General features: G+C 43.7%; 1 protein-coding gene and 1 long non-coding RNA gene across 2 annotated transcripts; both read right to left on the bottom strand.

Moving 5' to 3' along the window:
* Nucleotides 1-2,987: 2,987 nt before the first annotated feature.
* LOC139116401 (uncharacterized) lies at nt 2,988-3,992 on the bottom strand. Its single transcript, XM_070679037.1, has one exon. It carries the CDS (start codon nt 3,990-3,992, stop codon nt 2,988-2,990), a length of 1,005 nt encoding a protein of 334 aa, XP_070535138.1.
* A 5,922-nt stretch (nt 3,993-9,914) lies between these two features.
* On the bottom strand, nt 9,915-12,144 carry LOC139116109 (uncharacterized). Its single transcript, XR_011548242.1, has 2 exons — nt 11,614-12,144; nt 9,915-10,636 (listed from the first exon to the last, which is right to left on the bottom strand). It is a non-coding gene; the product is annotated as an uncharacterized lncRNA (long non-coding RNA).
* Between the last annotated feature and the right edge of the window lie 7,012 nt (nt 12,145-19,156).

The following is a 19,156-nucleotide window of genomic DNA, read 5'->3' as shown; positions in this document are numbered from 1 at the left end:
TTTCTATCATAAGTCCCATGCAATGATCGATACGGACAGTCTCACTTCTTGTCATCATGATGTTCTCAAAGAACAGTGGTTGGTTTGAAATAGTCCTCTGTGGCATGGAAAGTGTCAAAGCAGCGAACTCTAGCTCGAAACTTAACTGAAATCCCGCGGAATTGTCCAAGGCCATTTGAGTGTATAACGGACATCCATTATGATCTACTGAATGTGTTTAACTTACATGAACTCTCGGTGTCGAATGCAGGCAATGTCCTTCAATTTCAAACAACAATTGTACTCCCAAATCTCTTCTTTGTTCCCTAATCGTCCGATGATAGAAATAATCTACAATTTCTCCCAAAACGGCGGGTAAAAACGTTGTAAATTTGACAGCTGAAGCAATGCATGACTTCCTTAGTGGTACTGGAGTTCAAATGCTGGTGTTGGCAAAACTAGCCAATCAGATGTCTCTTTTCACGACATGTGATCTTGTAAGGTGAAGTTCGAATACATAATTATCTGTGTGACCTGTGACCTCGATGCTCTCATTTATCGGAAATGTCAGTTTCTCGAGAAATGGGAGAGTATATTACTTTTTGACCAACTTTTATGCACTTGAAATCAATCATTTGAAGACATTTGGTGTCAGCTGGGATCCATGGTCTTTGGACATGTGTAATAATGCAATTAACGCAAAGAAACGACACGGAGGCAAGTGTTTGGCCGAAATCCGGGGTTATGTATGTACCGTCACGGCGGGGGCGTCAAGGCGTCATGGCGGCCTGGACGGCGGTACCAGACTCCTGGCACCGTGCGTCAGGCAACGTGCTACCGGGCGCCCACTACAGGCCCATGACAGTACCCCCTGGAACTTTATTGTGAAAAAGCCATCAAATTAGTGGAATACAATATTCTTTTATTGTGAGCTGCTACCCTGCAGCGAGGCACTTTTTTTTTTTTTTTTTTTTTTGCGGAGGGTGGGTGGGAATTTTGCGATGTGAACTTGAGCGTGGCAGAGATTGAAATGGACGAAAAAGAGCTTTGAACACACTGATGTGCGCATGGATAATGACGTGGAAAGGGTGATGTAATTTGTTGAGATAACGGTAATAGAGGCGGTTGGTAGATTAGGTTACGTCTCAAATGCATCTAGAAGCGTAAGGTAGGTGGCGCATGGTGACCCATACATGTCAAGGTCTAAACCCTTCCCCCGTGTCGCTCCAGACGTTAACAATGATTATAGCAAGCCATAATCACCCATTAACGCAAAGAAATGACACGGAGGCAAGTGTTTGGCCGAAATCCGGGGTTATGTATGTACCGTCACGGCGGGGGCGTCAAGGCGTCATGGCGGCCTGGACGGCGGTACCAGACTCCTGGCACCGTGCGTCAGGCAACGTGCTACCGGGCGCCCACTACAGGCCCATGACAGTACCCCCCAGATTACGGCCAAGTTGCGGACATGCATGGCCGCAGCGCGGCCGCAATGCAGTCCCCCCCCCCCGTGGTGACCATGCGCCACTGGGAAACGTCTCCTTATACATGTTCGTTGTTCCTACATTTCGTGTCTCTACAGTTTGTATAGTGGTATTACAACGTTGGCATTGTCCACCGCGAACTGAGTCCTATATCAAATTGCTGGCGTGTCGCGAGTGCCTTCGGCACTATGTCAAGTGTCTCCCGCGGCGTCTTGATGTAGATCTGGTACGCGTCGCTCCGCCATCTGCCAAGTGTCTTTATGAGCCAGTCAGGCAAGCCGGCTTCGGCAGCAGTTGTGGCTGCACCACTGCGGAAACTATGTGTCGCGTACATTTTAGCATCGGAAATCCCTGCCTGGGTAAGCAGTTCCCGCAGGCATAGGTTCAGTCTTTGTCGCGTAAGCCATGTGCCGTCCGCGAATTGGAACGCCGGTTCTTCAGGGCACATGTATCCGCGGTTCCCGGTAATTTCCAATAGGAGCGGACCGCACACACAGAGGTCCCGGTCGGAGCGATACGGATGGTGTGCCCACGCGCGTACGGGTCAGTCTTCGATGACTTTATCCTGATTTCGATCACGTCCGTTAACACAATGTCCTGGGCGAGTAGTGTGGCGTTTGCGTCGAATTCCGTAGGTGATCGAGCGGTGAACTCGCTTACCCTCAGAAAGCCGTAGAATGCCAGCGTGAAGCTCGCCCATACCATGAGCTTGTCGTTGCTGCACATGTCGGCACGCTGACGCAGGCATTCCTTGAGGCGACGGAGCAGGTCAATGGTGATTGGTAGTCGTGGCCGGCGCACTTCTCCAATGCTTCTCCTGATCCCTTGCAGTGTTCGTTGCAGGAGAGCGTGCGTTGTTACGTCGTCGGCATACCCGCGCTCAACGTGGTGATGCATCACCCGGCTAGGTACACCTTGATGGTTCGATATGCTAGTCCTCGATTTGCCAGGTTCGTAACGAAGAGTATGGCTGTCCTGATCGTGACAGGTAAGGTTGCTAGTCCGTGAGATGAGCAGAAATCCAAGTAACACTTTTGTCCTACCTGGTATGTGCGTCGCGTGTTCCCGGCCACACTGTTATGGATGTAGGCAGTTGCTAGTTCCGTCAGTTGTTGTGTAGCAAGCGGGATGGACATAGTCGCGTTGGTACAGGTGTGTGGCCGGCATCCGCTTCGGGCACCAATGCTCGGAACCTCTCCATCTGTAAACGAGAAAGTGCATCAGCAATTGAGTTATCAATTCCACTGACGTGGGCGATCATGACATGGAAATTTCCTTTGGCTGCCTCATAAAAGATGCTCCTTACTAGTTGCATGATGTCAGGGCATCTCGTAGTGCCTTTTTTCCAGATGTGCACGACGGTTTGATTGTCACAATGAAACAGCACTCGGCGGCCATGCCAACGATGCCCCCAAATTGAACAAGCGACTAGTATTGGGTACATCTCCTTCCACTCGATTGAGGCTTGGAGAGAGTCAGGCCATGCAACGGTGAACCAATGCCCAGCGTGGTAGCCACCGGAGCCTACAGTGCCGAGGCGTCGGTGTAGAGGTCAAGGTCGCGAGAGGGGGTCCACTTTGTATCGAGGAATGAGGCCGTGCCGTTCCATGTCGGTAGGAAGTCGCACCACCATTTCGCGTCAAGGCGGAAAGCGTCAGATAGTGTGATCGTGTCGCGCAACTTGCGTACGGTTGTGCTTAAGTCAATCATGCGGCGGAGGAAGATGCGACCGGCGGGAATGCACTTGCATGCAAAACTGAGGGTGCCGATGAGGGATAGCAACTCCCGTTTAGTGCATGAGTGTCGGTGGAGCCAAGTGGGAAGTGTTTGAAGCAGGTCCTGTAGCTTGTCGTCGGGTAAGCATAGTGTCATTGTAAGTGTGTCCAACGTGATGCCAAGGAACGTCATGGTGGTTGATGGGCCTTCGACTTTTTTGGGGGCTATGGGTATCGCGAGGTCGCGGCATGTGTTGAGTATGGTGTTGAGGAGGTACTGGCATTGCGGGGAGTTGGGGGGGGCCAGCGCCAAAGTAGTCGTCCAGGTAGTGCAGTAAGTCCTGAGTGTTTGCTCTGTTTTTGACGATCCAGAGGAGTGCTTCTGCCAGGCGGTTGAATAAGAACGGTGCAGAGCGAAGGCCAAAGGGGAGCACGCGATTGAAGAAGAACAGCCCTTGCCATTTAAAGCCGAGGAGGTGCCAGTCCGCCTTCCGTACCGGGCACAGTCGGAACGCGTGCTTAATGTCCACTTTGTGATGAGCGCACCTTGGCCAAGTCTCTGTAATATCGCGACGGCATCGTCAACGCGGGAGTAGGTGAGGGTGTAGTCTTCCTTGTTGATGTAGTGGTTGACACTATCGTTTCGTGGTTGGGATAGGTCCATTATTATGCGGTGGCCGCCTGATTTTTTAGGCCGAAGTCCAAGCGAGTTTACGACGAAGTTTGGCAGAGGTGGCACGGCGAACGGGCCAATTGTGTGGCCGAGGCGCAGTTCTTTTGTTATGGCGGTGGTGACGGCATCCGGATCGGTCATTGCGGACTGGGCGTTGCGAGTGTAGCGTGGTGCGCGGTTCCCACCGAAGCCGATGTCGGCACCATGAGTGAGGTCGTGGATGAGGCTGGCTGTGAATTGTTTGTGCGGGTGGTCGTGCAGGGCAGCTGAGAGCTTAGTTAGGTTGATTGGTGTTGTCGGCTGTAGCGTGGCGATTGTCGCTGGGTGGACGGTCGCTCCCTCGAAAGGGCTGGGGGGTCTCTGATTTGATGCGTTGGTGGTGTTGATGAGCACCGTGTTCGGTCGAGTTACACACGGAGCACTTGTGTAGTCTGCCATAGTTGCAGGGTGTCTTGCATGTGCCTCGGTTGAAAGAACGACAAACCGGAGGTTGGTCAGACTGTTTCTTGTTCGCTGGGCTCTCCCAGTAGAACGGGTTGGTGGTGCTGCTGCGTCGGTTTGGGCAATCAGTCTTCAAATGACCATGTTGGCCACAGCCGAAGCAGGTAGGACGCAGGAGGTGTGGCTGGTTTTGGAAGTACTGGAAGTTGAGGTCTTGGTTTGGCTGGCTCCAGTTGGCCCTATCTGGGTAGCGGGAAGCGTTCAGGCGGAATTGTTTGTCATAGGCTAGCCAGGCCTCCGGCTTGTAGGCAGCAGCTTTGGAGGCGAGGAAACGAAGGTAGTTGGCCATGGGGATCGCCAAATGTGGGTAGTAGAATGTACGATAGGAGGAGAAGACGAGGAAGCACTGTAACCAGGTGTCAAAGTCGTCGATGGCTTTACGCTTCACCTCGGTTGTGAACGTGGCGACGCCACGGTTGTCTGGGTCAAAAGCTACTTGTGTCTTGGTAGCCTGGGATGAGTTGGGGGCTAGGGCATCAGGGTGCAAGTCACCAAATTCGATGAACTTACCGAGGTTAGCCAAGGCGTTGAGTGTTGACTGGTCGACGTACGGCAGGAGCAGGTCGGGTGGGGGTATTGCTGCTGAAGTATTGCCCGTTGGTCCGGCTCTAGGCGGTGGGCGCCATGGCGTTGCGTTGTGACCAGCTGGCTGGGCGAGTTGACTGTAGGGCGCGGCCATATTGCTCGTGTTGTTATGAGGTGCGCCGCTAGCGGTGGAGTTATCCCGGATGTGCGCAGCGCCACCGCTGGTGGTCAAGGCTGGTGGGGTAGCTGTGATGGTGGGTTGGTATTCATTAACGTGATTAGCGGGATGATTACTTGGGTGGCCTTGGGTAGGTGGCGAGCTGTACGGAGCGGCGAGCGTCGCCGGCCCAGCGACGACGACTGAGGCAGGTGATAGTGCACCAACGGCTGTATCAGTTGGCTGGACTTGCAAGTTGGACGTCGGGATGGGCGCCGTTGCTGTGGCGTTGCTGGTATCTGGCTGCCGTAGTTCACGTCGGATTGAGTCAATGGCGATTGCAATGCGGTTTCTATCAGTTTGGCGATGTGGTCTGATATACTTGGGTCGGCTGCCGCTGCGCCTGTTGTCGGCATGTCGACGGCAGGGTTGGTTGGCGTGGTTTCCGTCGGTACTGGCTGGAGTAGGAATTTGTCGAGGTGTGCTGGGCGTCTCTTTGTCCTCGTCGATGTACGGGTGGCCGCCCGGGCATAGGCGCGGCCCTTGGTTTTCTTCGATTTTGGCATGGCGAATTTTGCGATGTGAACTTGAGCGTGGCAGAGATTGAAATGGACGAAAAAGAGCTTTGAACACACTGATGTGCGCATGGTAATGACGTGGAAAGGGTGATGTAATTTGTTGAGATAACGGTAATAGAGGCGGTTGGTAGATTAGGTTACGTCTCAAATGCATCTAGAAGCGTAAGGTAGGTGACGCATGGTGACCCATACATGTCAAGGTCTAAACCCTTCCCCCCGTTCGCTCCAGACGTTAACAATGATTATAGCAAGCCATAATCACCCAGTAACAATCATGATTTATAGCCGTGACAATGACTTCCCTGCTCTGAGCTACTGGTATGACAGTGTGAATGTGTTTTGGCGGACATATGACAGGTATACTTTCAGTGGTTACGACTAGTAAACGGAACAAAAAAGTCTTTAACTGGAATTCGAGTACCATTTTGGATCCTTATCATTTAAAATATGTCCAAGGAAACTGTTTGAAAAATGGCAGCTGAACTAAGTTTTAGTTGACTTTTGATGTTTTTCATTCATGATGTTGCAATAGTTTGATCATGGATTTAGCTATACCTCCATGGTTTGATAAATTTGTACATTCCACGCGTAACCTAATTATATGTGTTAACAACCGAAAGTATTTAAAATTTTTAAATTTAAAAAAGAATTAATTTAAAAAGAATTAATTTGTCATTTTGTACAATGAACACAGTGTTACCGTAGTAGTTCGATCATTGTTTCAGTTCTGTGATAAAACAGTGCCACGTGGGACAGCTAAAAAAATCTGAAGTTCGTACCAAACTTGATATGTATTTCACATATATCTACAAGCTTGGTACAATTTCACAACTACCATGGTGAAAATCCCATAGTGTGTACCAAACTAGTACAAACTTGGTGCATATTTCACATGTTCAATTAAAGTGTGTATCAAATTTGTAACATATATGTACTAATATGTAGCAAGTTTTGATCTTTCGTACGGGTAGCAAACATGAGAATACCCTCCGGGGTATCCATCGACTACCTCATATGTAACGCAGTAAAAAAATCAGCAAAAACATGGATCATTTCAACCATTATCTTTGTGTAAAAAATATAGACATATTTTTACTATGGCTATTACACGGGAACCATTGGGACAAAATAAACTTCATCAAAGTTTAGTGCCTGAAACCAATTAACCTATCAGATAACGGTCCACTTTGACATTGACGTAATGTAAATATACTCAAACCAGTAATCACATCTCATCAAACCAGTCTGAGACGAGCACAGATAGCGATGTCTCCATATCTACGGCCTACTCGCTTAAACTGAGCACTAAGGGAGGAGACTCTATCAACACAGGACAGTGAACTGAATATCACTGCAGCTGAGCTTACTTCTGGGATCAACCTCGAGTCGTTTTCTAACGACACTCCTCATGGTCTATAAAATGAGCATCTAAAACAAATCCTCCTTACAAAATCATAGCTCGTTATATAACTTTGGCCAGCAGGTGAAGGAGTAAGCATTCCGTCGATATCCGGAACGACAACCAAAAAGTCCGGTGAGTTAATTCAATCACACTTTGCCCATATCGCTCATACAGTTAAAAAGTTTCACGATAGCGGTTTTAACAACGGGAAACTGAATTTTTTTTATTTATTTTGTTTCCATTTTATGCCACTTTATCGTATAAAACCAAGATGCAATCTGTCATCGAATGGTACTACAATCAACCAAACTGAAAAGATTGCTGAGCAATACAGGAAACATCATCTGGCAAAGAAAATCAATCTGAGACAGCTGCATATAAGTAATCAAAGTTGGCGGCATGAATTAAATAAAACAATACTCTCCTCAAATATGCCCTAAAACAAAAATCCTTATAAGCGTCAAGAAACTCCGGTCGATGCTGGGTCATGTTAATTATAATATGACATCACACACTGGATCGCTCACTATAGAGTCAGTCAATAGTGGCTAACTCTCACAATAGCGAATCTGGCTTCTCCTCCTCGACGGAGGATGACCTCATTACACAACCAAGCGGAGGGGATACAAAACAAGAGAGCGACTGATGAAGGAACCCCATTTTTGGTTCCGAAACACCGTTAAAACGAATCGCTCAATCAACAAACCAGTTTACTGGGCACCCAGATCACATGACTAGGGTCAAAGCACTATCGATTCACCAATGTCTTGCCATGTATTCCACACAAAATAAATGCAATGATCCTTTGATTCACCATATCGTAATACTAAACAAGCTTGGAAGAGCCGATGTGTGGAGTTGCCCTCATTTTTACCTCGCGTGCGCATGCGCGCAGCGAGGTATGTCGCAGCGATGTCTGTCTGTCTGTGTGTCTGTCTGTCTGTTGGTCCATTTTCTCAAAAACGGCTGAACGTATTTCAGTCAAATTTGGTAGACATCTTCAGAATTCAAATGGCTAGAACTGAGAAGGTTTTGGTGGGCGTGGCTTGGATATTAATGAAGTTATGAAAGTTTTAATTTTTCTGTTACGCCGCGTATGACAATTAAGTGAAAACAATCGACTGTTTTAGGGCGCTGTGAAATGTGCTTGTCCAGGTTGGCTACAGCTGGATAGCTCTGGTTTCAACCACGGTCCCTCCGTGTTTCAACCTCGTATTGAACATTAAAAATATGATATTTTATTACTCATTCAACTCACTATTCAAGATAAAATATCGTTTAGCAAATTAGCTTCATCCTTGGTAATTGATTGTTTCCCTCGCTGCTCGATCGCCAGAAATGAGTACATACGTTCTTAGCCCTGCGTACGATGCTGTGTGTTCCGCTACAGCTATTAATAGCCCCGCTCACCACAGCCCTGCAAAGACCCGTACGTAGAGTTGGTGACTTCAAATCCATTTTTGGACTTGACGTAAAAAGCCAAATTACTGCCGAAATTCAGCGTTCTTGGGCCCAAGTCGTATCCCTGCCTACCGCAGCTACTCGATCGCTTCCAAAAATGCCAGTCTTTTATTCTTTTTTCGTAAATAACCGTCGATGTCGGCAACTCTCTCGCTAGCCCTGCGTACGTACGCAGTGTACGCTGTGCATTCCCTGTGTGCGTTCCTAACACACAGCGTACACTGCGTACGTAATACGTTCTCTACCTAGCCTCATGGCATGGAAGTGCTGATGAATATAACTTTGGGTCAAAGGTATTGAAGTGTCCAATCAGGTTCGTGCACAGAGTCCAAGGCCATGACCTACTTCATGTACTGCTGCACTGTTTTGATTTTGCTTCGCCAAGAAACGTATTCGTCATTGTCCATAGAAGTATGTTTGCTCTCCTTTGAGGTTGTTTGTGAAACAAATTCCGGGATAGGCCTTGGAATGCATATGATCGGCATCGCGGCAGTGCATGTAGCTAGCCGTACGTGCATGTAGCTAGCCGTACGAGTATGGCGAGAGTGTCCGGCTTTGGCTACGCCGCCTCCCACCTCCGGTAGGAGGCGTAGCCCCCGGCGTAGCCAAAGCCGGACACTGTCGCCATACTCGTAGGGCTATGCATGTAGCGTACCATGCTTGTGTAACTGCCGAGCTCAACGTGCATTCACGGTTGATACTCGTGTACAATCATGATGTGTTCAATTCTGATGAAGATTCATAAGTCTTAGTTTTGCAGTCTTTTTTCCGTACGATAATCCTGACAATACGTGTTACTGTTAGACGAGGTGGCCATTTTATGATAAGTTTCAATACTGCACACCCTTACCAAACCTGCAGACCTGCCAGATGGCTGTTGCAGATCTTCGCAGCTCGGCTGTAGCAGATCACTTGCAGATATCTGCAAATGGTCTGATTTTGTGCATATATAATTAGCTTTGAGCTGCAAATTGCAGCTCATGGGGCATGGTATGCAGATCAATGACATACACATGACAGCTCAAATGCAGCCCGTGACTTTTGACCTGCAGACATACAGCAGCTCATAGCAGACAACTTCAGCCCATGACTTTTGACCTGCAGACATGCCACAGCTCATTGCAGACAACTTTCAGCCCATGACTTTTGACCTGCAGACATACAGCAGCTCATATTAGACCACTTGAAGACATATAACAGCTCAAAATGGACATTGCTCATTCGACATTATCATACTGCATGTAATGGGTCATATTTTATTTGTACACACAAAAATATATTTATTTCTACCTCATGTCATGCTCACTTCAATGGCTCACAACAATACAACACAAGCAGCTGGAGATCCTCGTCACCCTGTTAGATAAATGTGACACACCTCATCAAAGTTACCATACCAGTGAACTAGCTCACATGTGAGTAAAAAAAGATAACACCTGTTGTAGGATGAAGAAACACTCATTTATTACTAAAGGTTACGGGAAAAATTACACTGAATACAACAAAGGAAAAAAGTCTAAAACCTTTATGAAGCTAGCATAATGTTATATCAAAACTAGTACAAACTAGTCCAAGTTTATGTCATGAACAACTGATGTTGGAGATATTGTGAGATGTTTACCTCAGCATTGTTTGATGAATCAAACTTCTTCTGAGAAATTGTGAAGAGTTAATCTCAGCATTGTAAAATAGATCAAAGTTCTTGTAGTTTATTCAAATATTTCCAGTACTTATCAATTCCAACAAAAGTTATTCTGATGTATAGAATAAATATAGGAAGCTTTGAACAAATACCGGTAGTAGTAATGAAATTGAGATCCTCTATATGGAAAGGACATCAAACTATATATCAAGCAATACACATTTGTTTTGGCATTTAATGAGAAAGAAGAATCGCGAGGGTGTAATTTAAATAGATACAATTCACCCAGATGGACCATGGGAAATAAAAGTGTTACTTTATGTAAAATCACTTCGCAGCAAACATGTTTACAAATTCTGTTTACTCACTCAAACCAAGGGATTTCCATGCTGAAACGACACAATGCTACATGTACGGCTACGCTCTAAATTTAATCGCTTGCGTTTTTGATACTTTTATAGTGTAAAACTGTGAAGTTTTCCTTCAACGTGAAGCCTTAATACCAGTCACAGATGAACTCTGAAATGATAGAAGAATGAGAAACACAAGTTACTGAAATGTGAAAATATATGATTTACAGTGCTTAAGTGCAGACAAAAGGTTCACGTAGCTTTTAAAATCCAGTGAGAATTTACATTAGCGAACTTATCAATAAGCCAGTTAAGGCCTGTCGATGAAAAAGAAAGTGAAGCAAGGCTGCAGGCTGGCAAAGACTGAACCATATTACCGGTACACAGTGTTTCATCTAGGATACTACACCAGGGTGGGGGGATTGGTCCCCTTCCACTGGAATTTTCGAGGGGATTTTAAAATTTTGGGGAACTTAACTTGTAACTTGTACGGGTTTATTTGCCCCGAAAAATAAGTTTGTCTGTTCACTGAATTCAAAAACAGGACCCATTGTGTGGGCCATTGACACCACAGTTTGCTTGTGACTTTCATTGCATGCCGTCTGCACTGAACACGTTTCTGTGACAATAAAGTCCGATTGTTCGTGTCGATTTTGCTATCAGAATTATTTTCAGAGTGTTATGGACATCCATACAATGCATAAAAACTTCAGTTTGTCTCCTTTTCTCAATCGTACAGAGATAATGTGACACAGAAACCGTATCGGGCTAGGTCAATGAACTTTTTGAACGTACACGTAACTCTCAACTGGCAGCTTTCATATGCAAAATCAGCGTACGGAAATTTACGCGTAGTATATTGTTTCAACAGCATTTTCATAAAGCAGATCAAAAGCCTAGATGAAACACTGATTACATGGTGATCGAAAATCAGCAATTTTATTGATGACAATTGTGTTGGATTGACTGTGTATATTATTTCAGCACCCTGTCTTCTTGAACCGTACAATCGCAAATCGGCAGTTTTACTGATGCCTGGCTTGAACTTTGAAGCAACTACATATCCTCGATATACCGAATGTAATCTTCAGAAAAGTCTGTACAAATAAAAAACGCATATGAAGGAGATATGTCAAAGTAACTTACCTATAGTATCATTGGGATCGGTATGCGGTTTGCAATGCCGTTTGCAATTGCAGGCAATATATCCATGGTTTGACCTCATTTCTCCTGACGGCGAGACCTATTGGTACGTTGAATATGTCGTCAAGTATACTCGTTCAATTTGCTACCATTTTATCAATGTTTGGATACCGTTTTCGGCGAAATTTCATCCAAAGTTTAGCAAAGAAACATGACAGAGTACCCTGAAGCTAATTCAATACGTGTAGATTAACGGTCGATGTATCTTGCCGCTAACACTTTGACCTGCGTGACCTGGGTCATTTAGCGAATCTGACCAATCGCGGACAACTTTTCACATGATAAATGACGTCATCATGCGTGATGCAGCCTAACAACAACAACATGCAACGTACACGTTTTTCTCAAGGGTCTATGATTTGATGTTCGGACCTGTGGGGAGTAGCAAAAGTAGCGGTGCTCGGATCTACAAATATCAAAGGTAAAACGGAGCACAGCTTAACATCGAATGAACAATGATTCTGAGGAAGACACGTTGATATACTACTAAGGCAACTTCTCATTGACGCACAGGGGGGCGTTTTTATATGTGTGCATATAGGATTACGCTGATAGACTACACGTACACGCGTACTCGATCAATTTTCTGAGCCGAGATCGCAAAACGGACGCACGCAAATTTTAATTTGAAAATGGACTGAACCATTAAATACCTGACCGTCCTTATAACTTCACTCTACTAGAAACGAAAACTCAACTACGGTGGTGCCTACCATTATATACCTTGACTGGCTCATGTTTTGCTGCCAGTGAACTGTTTCGAGCTGCCATAGAGCTGTGACAATTGTAGTGTCAACAAAGTTTTACTTCGAACGATTTTGAGCTGCATAACGGCTGTTGACCGATCGGCCAAGAGCTGCACAAGTCTGCATTTCGTCTTCCAGAGACACTCGAATCTGCAGCAGACAAATGACAGCTCCAAACGCTCTGTGCAGATCTGCATTAAAGCTGGTTTGAGCTGTCACAGCTCTGAAACCGATCTGCTGCAGATAAATGAAGATCTGCACGTTTCCTACGGGCAGCTACATAGCGTCACTATCGTGTGATCGAGGTACAGCGTTGTTGAACGGGATACAGAAACTCTGCAGAGGGAGAAACGATCGTTGACATGAACAGTCAATGTACTTCAGCACGTAGTCCGCAGATAGCGGATCGAGAAAATAACAGTCTGTGTCTTTTAAGTTGCTTTTCAAGATTGTATTAGCTACAGAACCAACAATGACAAATTTTTCATGAGATTTCCATGTTGGCATTGATGTTAAATCAGGAGCAGTAGGCTAGCTCCTGCCATGCTCCTGCGTACAATAGGTCTGCGTTTCCCGGCGGTACGGTGGTAGGCCGACGGCTTGTACCACACTGTCCACAGGACAGCACGTGGTAGAGGCCGTGTGCACAACCTGTACGCAGAGCTTCGAATACACTAGACAGAGTTCGTGTTTCCGTAAATTAGGCATTGAACTTGACAATATAGGCAATACCAGAATCATCGACCATCGCCTGACAAGTGCACCATAGTCAGCTGTACATGAGTTGCGTGGCGTGGTGAGCAGGTTCCCATGGGTATTTATTTTTTGAAACGCATACTTCAAAGGTCACGAACTCATTTTGCTGCTACACGGCGCGGCACAGAGATTGTATCGTTTTGGGCGCATTGAGATACTGTGAAGTAGGTCAACTCGTTCTACATGGCAATTATATGTGAAATATGCAGAATTTATACGCAAACGCGACCTCTGCCAGTTAAGAGCCTGCTCAGCCATTTGCACTTGCATCGACAGATATTGTTGGATCATAATTTTTCAAATGGTTTCTTTTCTTTTTTTCATTGCGTAATACAGTGGGGATAATGTCAAATTTAGATAGATTGGATTAATTTCGGGAATAAAAACAATGTAATGTCATAAAAGCCAATACCCCAAGAAGTACTTTACAAAATGTGCACGCGAGGCAATTCAGTTCATATCTGGTTTGCTTACGTGTTCACACACGTGAAGCATATGTCGCAGCGATGTCTGTCTGTCTGTGTGTCTGTCTGTCTGTGTTGGTCCATTTTCTCAAAACGGCTTGAACGTATTTCAGTCAAATTTGGTAGACATCTTCAGAATTCAAATGGCTAGAACTGAAAAGGTTTTGGTGGGCGTGGCTTGCATATTAATGAAAATATCACAGTTTTAATTTTTCTGATACATGGTAGTCTATGGGAAGCTGGTATCTGTGGTTTGAGGGCGCTATCCCCACGTTACACTCTGGCTAGACAATGCTGAAATTAGACTCGGTTTCGGATTTGGTTTCGGATTCGGTTTCGGATTCTAGAGACTGAAAGAAATTTTATATTTTCAGCCAATTGTTACACTGTGGAATACTGGATTTTCCTTACTTTCCCTGGACCCTTTTTTCAGCTAAAATAATATCTAATCACACTAAACAAAGTGAAAATAAGTATATAGGGATAACTTAGCAATACAAATTTTTTGACAAAATGTCATGTGATCTCGATGACCTTTGACCTTAAATATGAGTATATGTCCATAACTCAGTAACCACAAGTGCTACACCCTTCATATTTGGTATGATGGGAGACCTTATGACATCACATCCTGTACCTTATTAATTATGTGCATATCTAATTCTGAGCCAGCAAACAGAGCTAGAGGTCTGATTTTTGGTATATAGGTATAACTTAGCAATACAATTTTTTTGACAAAATGTCATGTGACCCCAATGACCTTTGACCTCAAATATACATATATGGCCATAACTAAGTAACCCCAAGTGCTACACCCTTCATGTATGGTATGATGGAACAGCTTATGACGCCACATATTGTACCTCATTAATTATGCGCATATCTAATTCTGAGCCAGCCAATAGAGCTAGAGGTCTGATTTTTTGCTCACGTGTGAACACGTGAGCATATGTCGCAGCGATGTCTGTCTGTCTGTCTGTCTGTCTGTGTGTCTGTCTGTCTGTCTGTCTGTCTGTCTGTCTGTCTGTTGGTCCATTTTCTCAAAAACGGCTGAACGTATTTCAGTCAAATTTGGTAGACATCTTCAGAATTCAAATGGCTAGAACTGAAAAGGTTTTGGTGGGCGTGGCTTGGATATTAATGAAGTTATGAAAGTTTTAATTTTTCTGTTACGCCGCGTATGACAAGTGAAAACAATCGACTGTTTGAGGGCGCTGTGAAATGTGCTTGTCCAGGTTGGCTACAGCTGGATAGCACTGGTTTCAACCACGGTCCCTCCGTGTTTCAACCTCGTATTGAACATTAAAAATATGATATTTATTACTCATTCAACTCACTATTCAAGATAAAATATCGTTTAGCAAATTAGCTTTATCCTTGGTAATTGATTGTTTCCCTCGCTGTTCGATCGCCAGAAATGAGTACATACGTTCTCTACCTAGCCTCATGGCATGGAAGTGCTGATGAATAATAACTTTGGGTCAAAGGTATTGAAGTGTCCAATCAGGTTCGTGCACAGAGTCCAAGGCCATGACCTACTTCATGTACTTCTGCACTGTTTTGAATTTGCTTCGCCAAGAAACGTGTTCGTCATTGTCCATAGAAGTATGTTTGCTCTCCTTTGAGGTTGTTTGTGAAACAAATTCCGGGATAGGCCTTGGAATGCATACGATCGGCATCGCGGCAGTGCATGTAGCTAGCCCTACGAGTATGACGAGAGTGTCCGGCTTTGGCTACGCCGCCTCCCACCTCCGGTAGGCGGCGTAGCCAAAGCCGGACACTGTCGCCATACTCGTAGGGCTATTATATATGCATGTAGCGCACCATGCTTGTGTAACTGCCGAGCTCAACGTGCATTCACGGTTGATACTCGTGTACAATCATGATGTGTTCAATTCTGATGAAGATTCATAAGTCTTACTTTTGCAGTCTTTTTCCGTACGATAATCCCGACAATACGTGTTACTGTTAGACGAGGTGGCCATTTTATGATAAGTTTCAATACTGCACAGCTACATAGCGTCACTATCGTGTGATCGAGGTACAGCGTTGTTGAACGGGATACAGAAACTCTGCAGAGGGAGAAACGATCGTTGACATGAACAGTCAATGTACTTCAGCACGTAGTCCGCAGATAGCGGATCGAGAAAATAAACGTGTCCCAGTAAATAACGGAATATTTATGTACATTAACTCGATATTAATCAAATTTCCAGCTCATCGCAAAAAAATGTATTGCAAAGATTAATTTGTCACTGACAAATACTGCACTGTATGGAAAAAACAACTTCAAGTGGTATTACCCGAGACAAACACTTGTGTTGTCAATTTTGATTTCATTTCATAAACTTCATACTTCATCGAGTATCGTGTATTTCAGCCTTTGTGAAGCCATTTTATTGATATTTTCAATTTTTGTCTTGGCTTTGTTGTGGAAATGTTGAATCGTCTCCGTGGACATGTAGGCAAAAGTGTGACGGGGTCGAAGTGACTTGGGTACCTGGGGCCGACCAAAACCAGTGTGAATTACTGGGGTCAAAAGCGGACAGCGGCCGGGATGACGTGTTCCCCAAGCGAGCTACCTTCAGAAGTCTGTTTCATCGCAAAAAAACGTCAACTTTTAAAACCCGTCATTTATTTACTGATGTTATTCTCAGCATCACAAACATATACGCCTCTGCTATGTATCACAGCAAATAGTTATATTTGAGCGCCCCGTAAATGGGATCCTCGTTTTTTTGCGAACCCGGAAGTGTGTCTCGCTCAATGCATTTCCTACCCACAGCGAGGGAAACTGCCCGCGTTCCCATGCTCCCATGCACCCTTTTTCAATGCCAGTGCAACGCCATCTGTGCAAAATTTGTGGTGGTATGCTCCCGTGTGATGGAAAACCTCTCTTATTCTAACAATGACGTAGTTGACTTTGGACTTCGATTTCGTAAATGTGATGTCCATGCAGTGAGTTTGGGTTGGCGCGCTTATAATGCAATCTTCGCCCGCCTGCGGTCCGATATCCCGCATTTATTAGCGATATTTATCTGTTTTGACTTGACCAAAGTTGGCAAAACTTGCTATGTACATTAAAGATACTATGATACAAGATTATTGAAAGTCATTTGACATTTTTTTCAGCCAATTCCCAATATGCATATTTAATGAACCTTCCAAATTAGGGATATATACTGGCATTTACTTGATAAAATTTGGCGAAACATGCTGTGTACATTGATCATTATACCAGTTATAACAGTATTGAAAGTCATTTTGCATTTTCATGTCAGCTAATTCATAATTTGCATAAATAGCTAACAAGCTTTCACGGTTTGGCATATAGAGCTTGAAGGACTTGACCAAAGGTAATTACACATGCTATATTGTGATACAATGACAGTACTCAAAGAAATTAGTTATTTTTATTTCAGCTAATTACATATTTGAATACTTAATGACCTTTAGAATTGATCTGTGGTGAAATTCATTGTGTTGATCATAACACTTTAAATGTAGCAAAGCATGTAGCAAAGGTTCAAACTTGCACATAAATGCAATATATAATGAAACACGTGAGCATTTTCAGTTCATATCTGGTTGGTATATAGGGATAACTTAGCAATACAATTTTTTTGACAAAATGTCACGTGACCTCGGTGACCTTTGACCTCAAATATACATATTTGTCCATAACTCAGTAACCACAAGTGCTACAGCCTTCATGTATGGTATGATGAAACACCTTATGACGCCACATATTGCACCTCATTAATTATGCGCATATCTAATTTTGAGCGAGCCAATAGAGCTAGAGGTCTGATTTTTGGTATATAGGGATAACTTAGCAATACAATTTTTTTGACAAAATGTCACGTGACCTCGGTGACCTTTGACCTCAAATATACATATTTGTCCATAACTCAGTAACCACAAGTGCTACAGCCTTCATGTATGGTATGATGGGACAGCTTATGACGCCACATATTGTACCTCATTAATTATGCGCATATCTCATTCTGAGCGAGCCAATAGAGCTGGATGTCTGATTTTTGGTATATAGGGATAACTATAGGAGAGAAATTTTTGACCAAATGTCATGTGACCTCGATGACCTTTTACCTAAAATATATGTTTATGTCAATAAATAAGTAACCACAAGTGCTATGTCGTTTGTATTTAGTAGGATGGGAGACCTTATGACAACACACGCTTTACCTCATTAATTATGTACACATCTAATTCTGGGCAAGCGAATAGAGCTAGAGATCTGATTTTTTGGCATATAGGGATTAATTAGGAATATAATTTTTTTTTGAAAATGTCATGTGATCTTGATGACCTTTGACCTTGATATACATATATATGCATATTCAGTAACCACAAGTTCTATACCCTCCATTTTGATAGGATATTAGACCTTAAGATGTCACATCTTGTACCTCATTTATAATGCGCATATGTATTTCTTGGCTGGCCAATACTGCTAGAGGTCTGATCTTTTTCCCCGATTTAGAACCGTAACTTAGACATGCCTCATGTGTTTCAAATTGGGAACAACGAAATAGACCTATGTGCCCATAGATCTCAACATATACACTCCAATGATACTTCTTAATGACCACATTTTCCTGCCCCATCAAGACTAGTACTCCTATTACAAGTGGGGACTATGTCATTGTAAATGACTTGTTGAGTTAATGGTTGTATCACAGTATTCGATATATCTAATTCTGTATTTTTTCCATTTATATTCTGAATAATTACATTAAACATATTTCACTGTCTCCAGTACTTTTCATTTAAGTATTTTCACTTCATGCACTTTATCCCTTTCACACATGTTCAAATATCTGACCAGAGAACAAACACTAAATAGTCCAGGATGGGAGCTACAGTGTCATTGACGCTATTTTTACTTCAGCCAATTCCTAATTTGACGCTATTTTTACTTCAGCCAATTCCTAATTTGCATATTAAATGAATTTTCATACTTAGGGATATTCATCTGAATTGACTTGATCAAAATTGATGTAACTTGCTATGTACATTTCAGACACTGTAATACAATATTATTGAAAGTCATTAATCATTTTCTCTTCAGCAAATTCCTAATTTGCATGTTTAATGAACTTTCCTAATTAGAGATATATATCTGAATTGACTTGACCAAAGTTGACAAAACTTGCTACATATATTGCAGATACCATGATACAACATTATTGACAATCATTAAGCATTTTTACTTAAGTCAATTCCTAATTTACATATTTAATGAACTTTGCTTATTAGGGATATATACTGGGATTTACTTGATCAAAGTTGGCAAAACATGACAACATTGATGATTATACCTGGTTAAAACAATATCGAAAGTCATTTCACATTTTCATGTCAGCTAATTTACAATTTGCATATCTAATGAGCTTTCACAGCTCGGCATATATGGCTTGAAGGACTTGGCCAACGGTAATTACACTTGCTATATAAATGACAGCAGTCAAAGAACTTTAATATTTTTATTTCAGCTAA

This window comes from Ptychodera flava, chromosome 17 (genome assembly GCF_041260155.1).
Source record: "Ptychodera flava strain L36383 chromosome 17, AS_Pfla_20210202, whole genome shotgun sequence".
NCBI classification, from domain to species: domain Eukaryota; kingdom Metazoa; phylum Hemichordata; class Enteropneusta; family Ptychoderidae; genus Ptychodera; species Ptychodera flava.
This window is presented reverse-complemented; position numbering and strand designations above follow the sequence as displayed.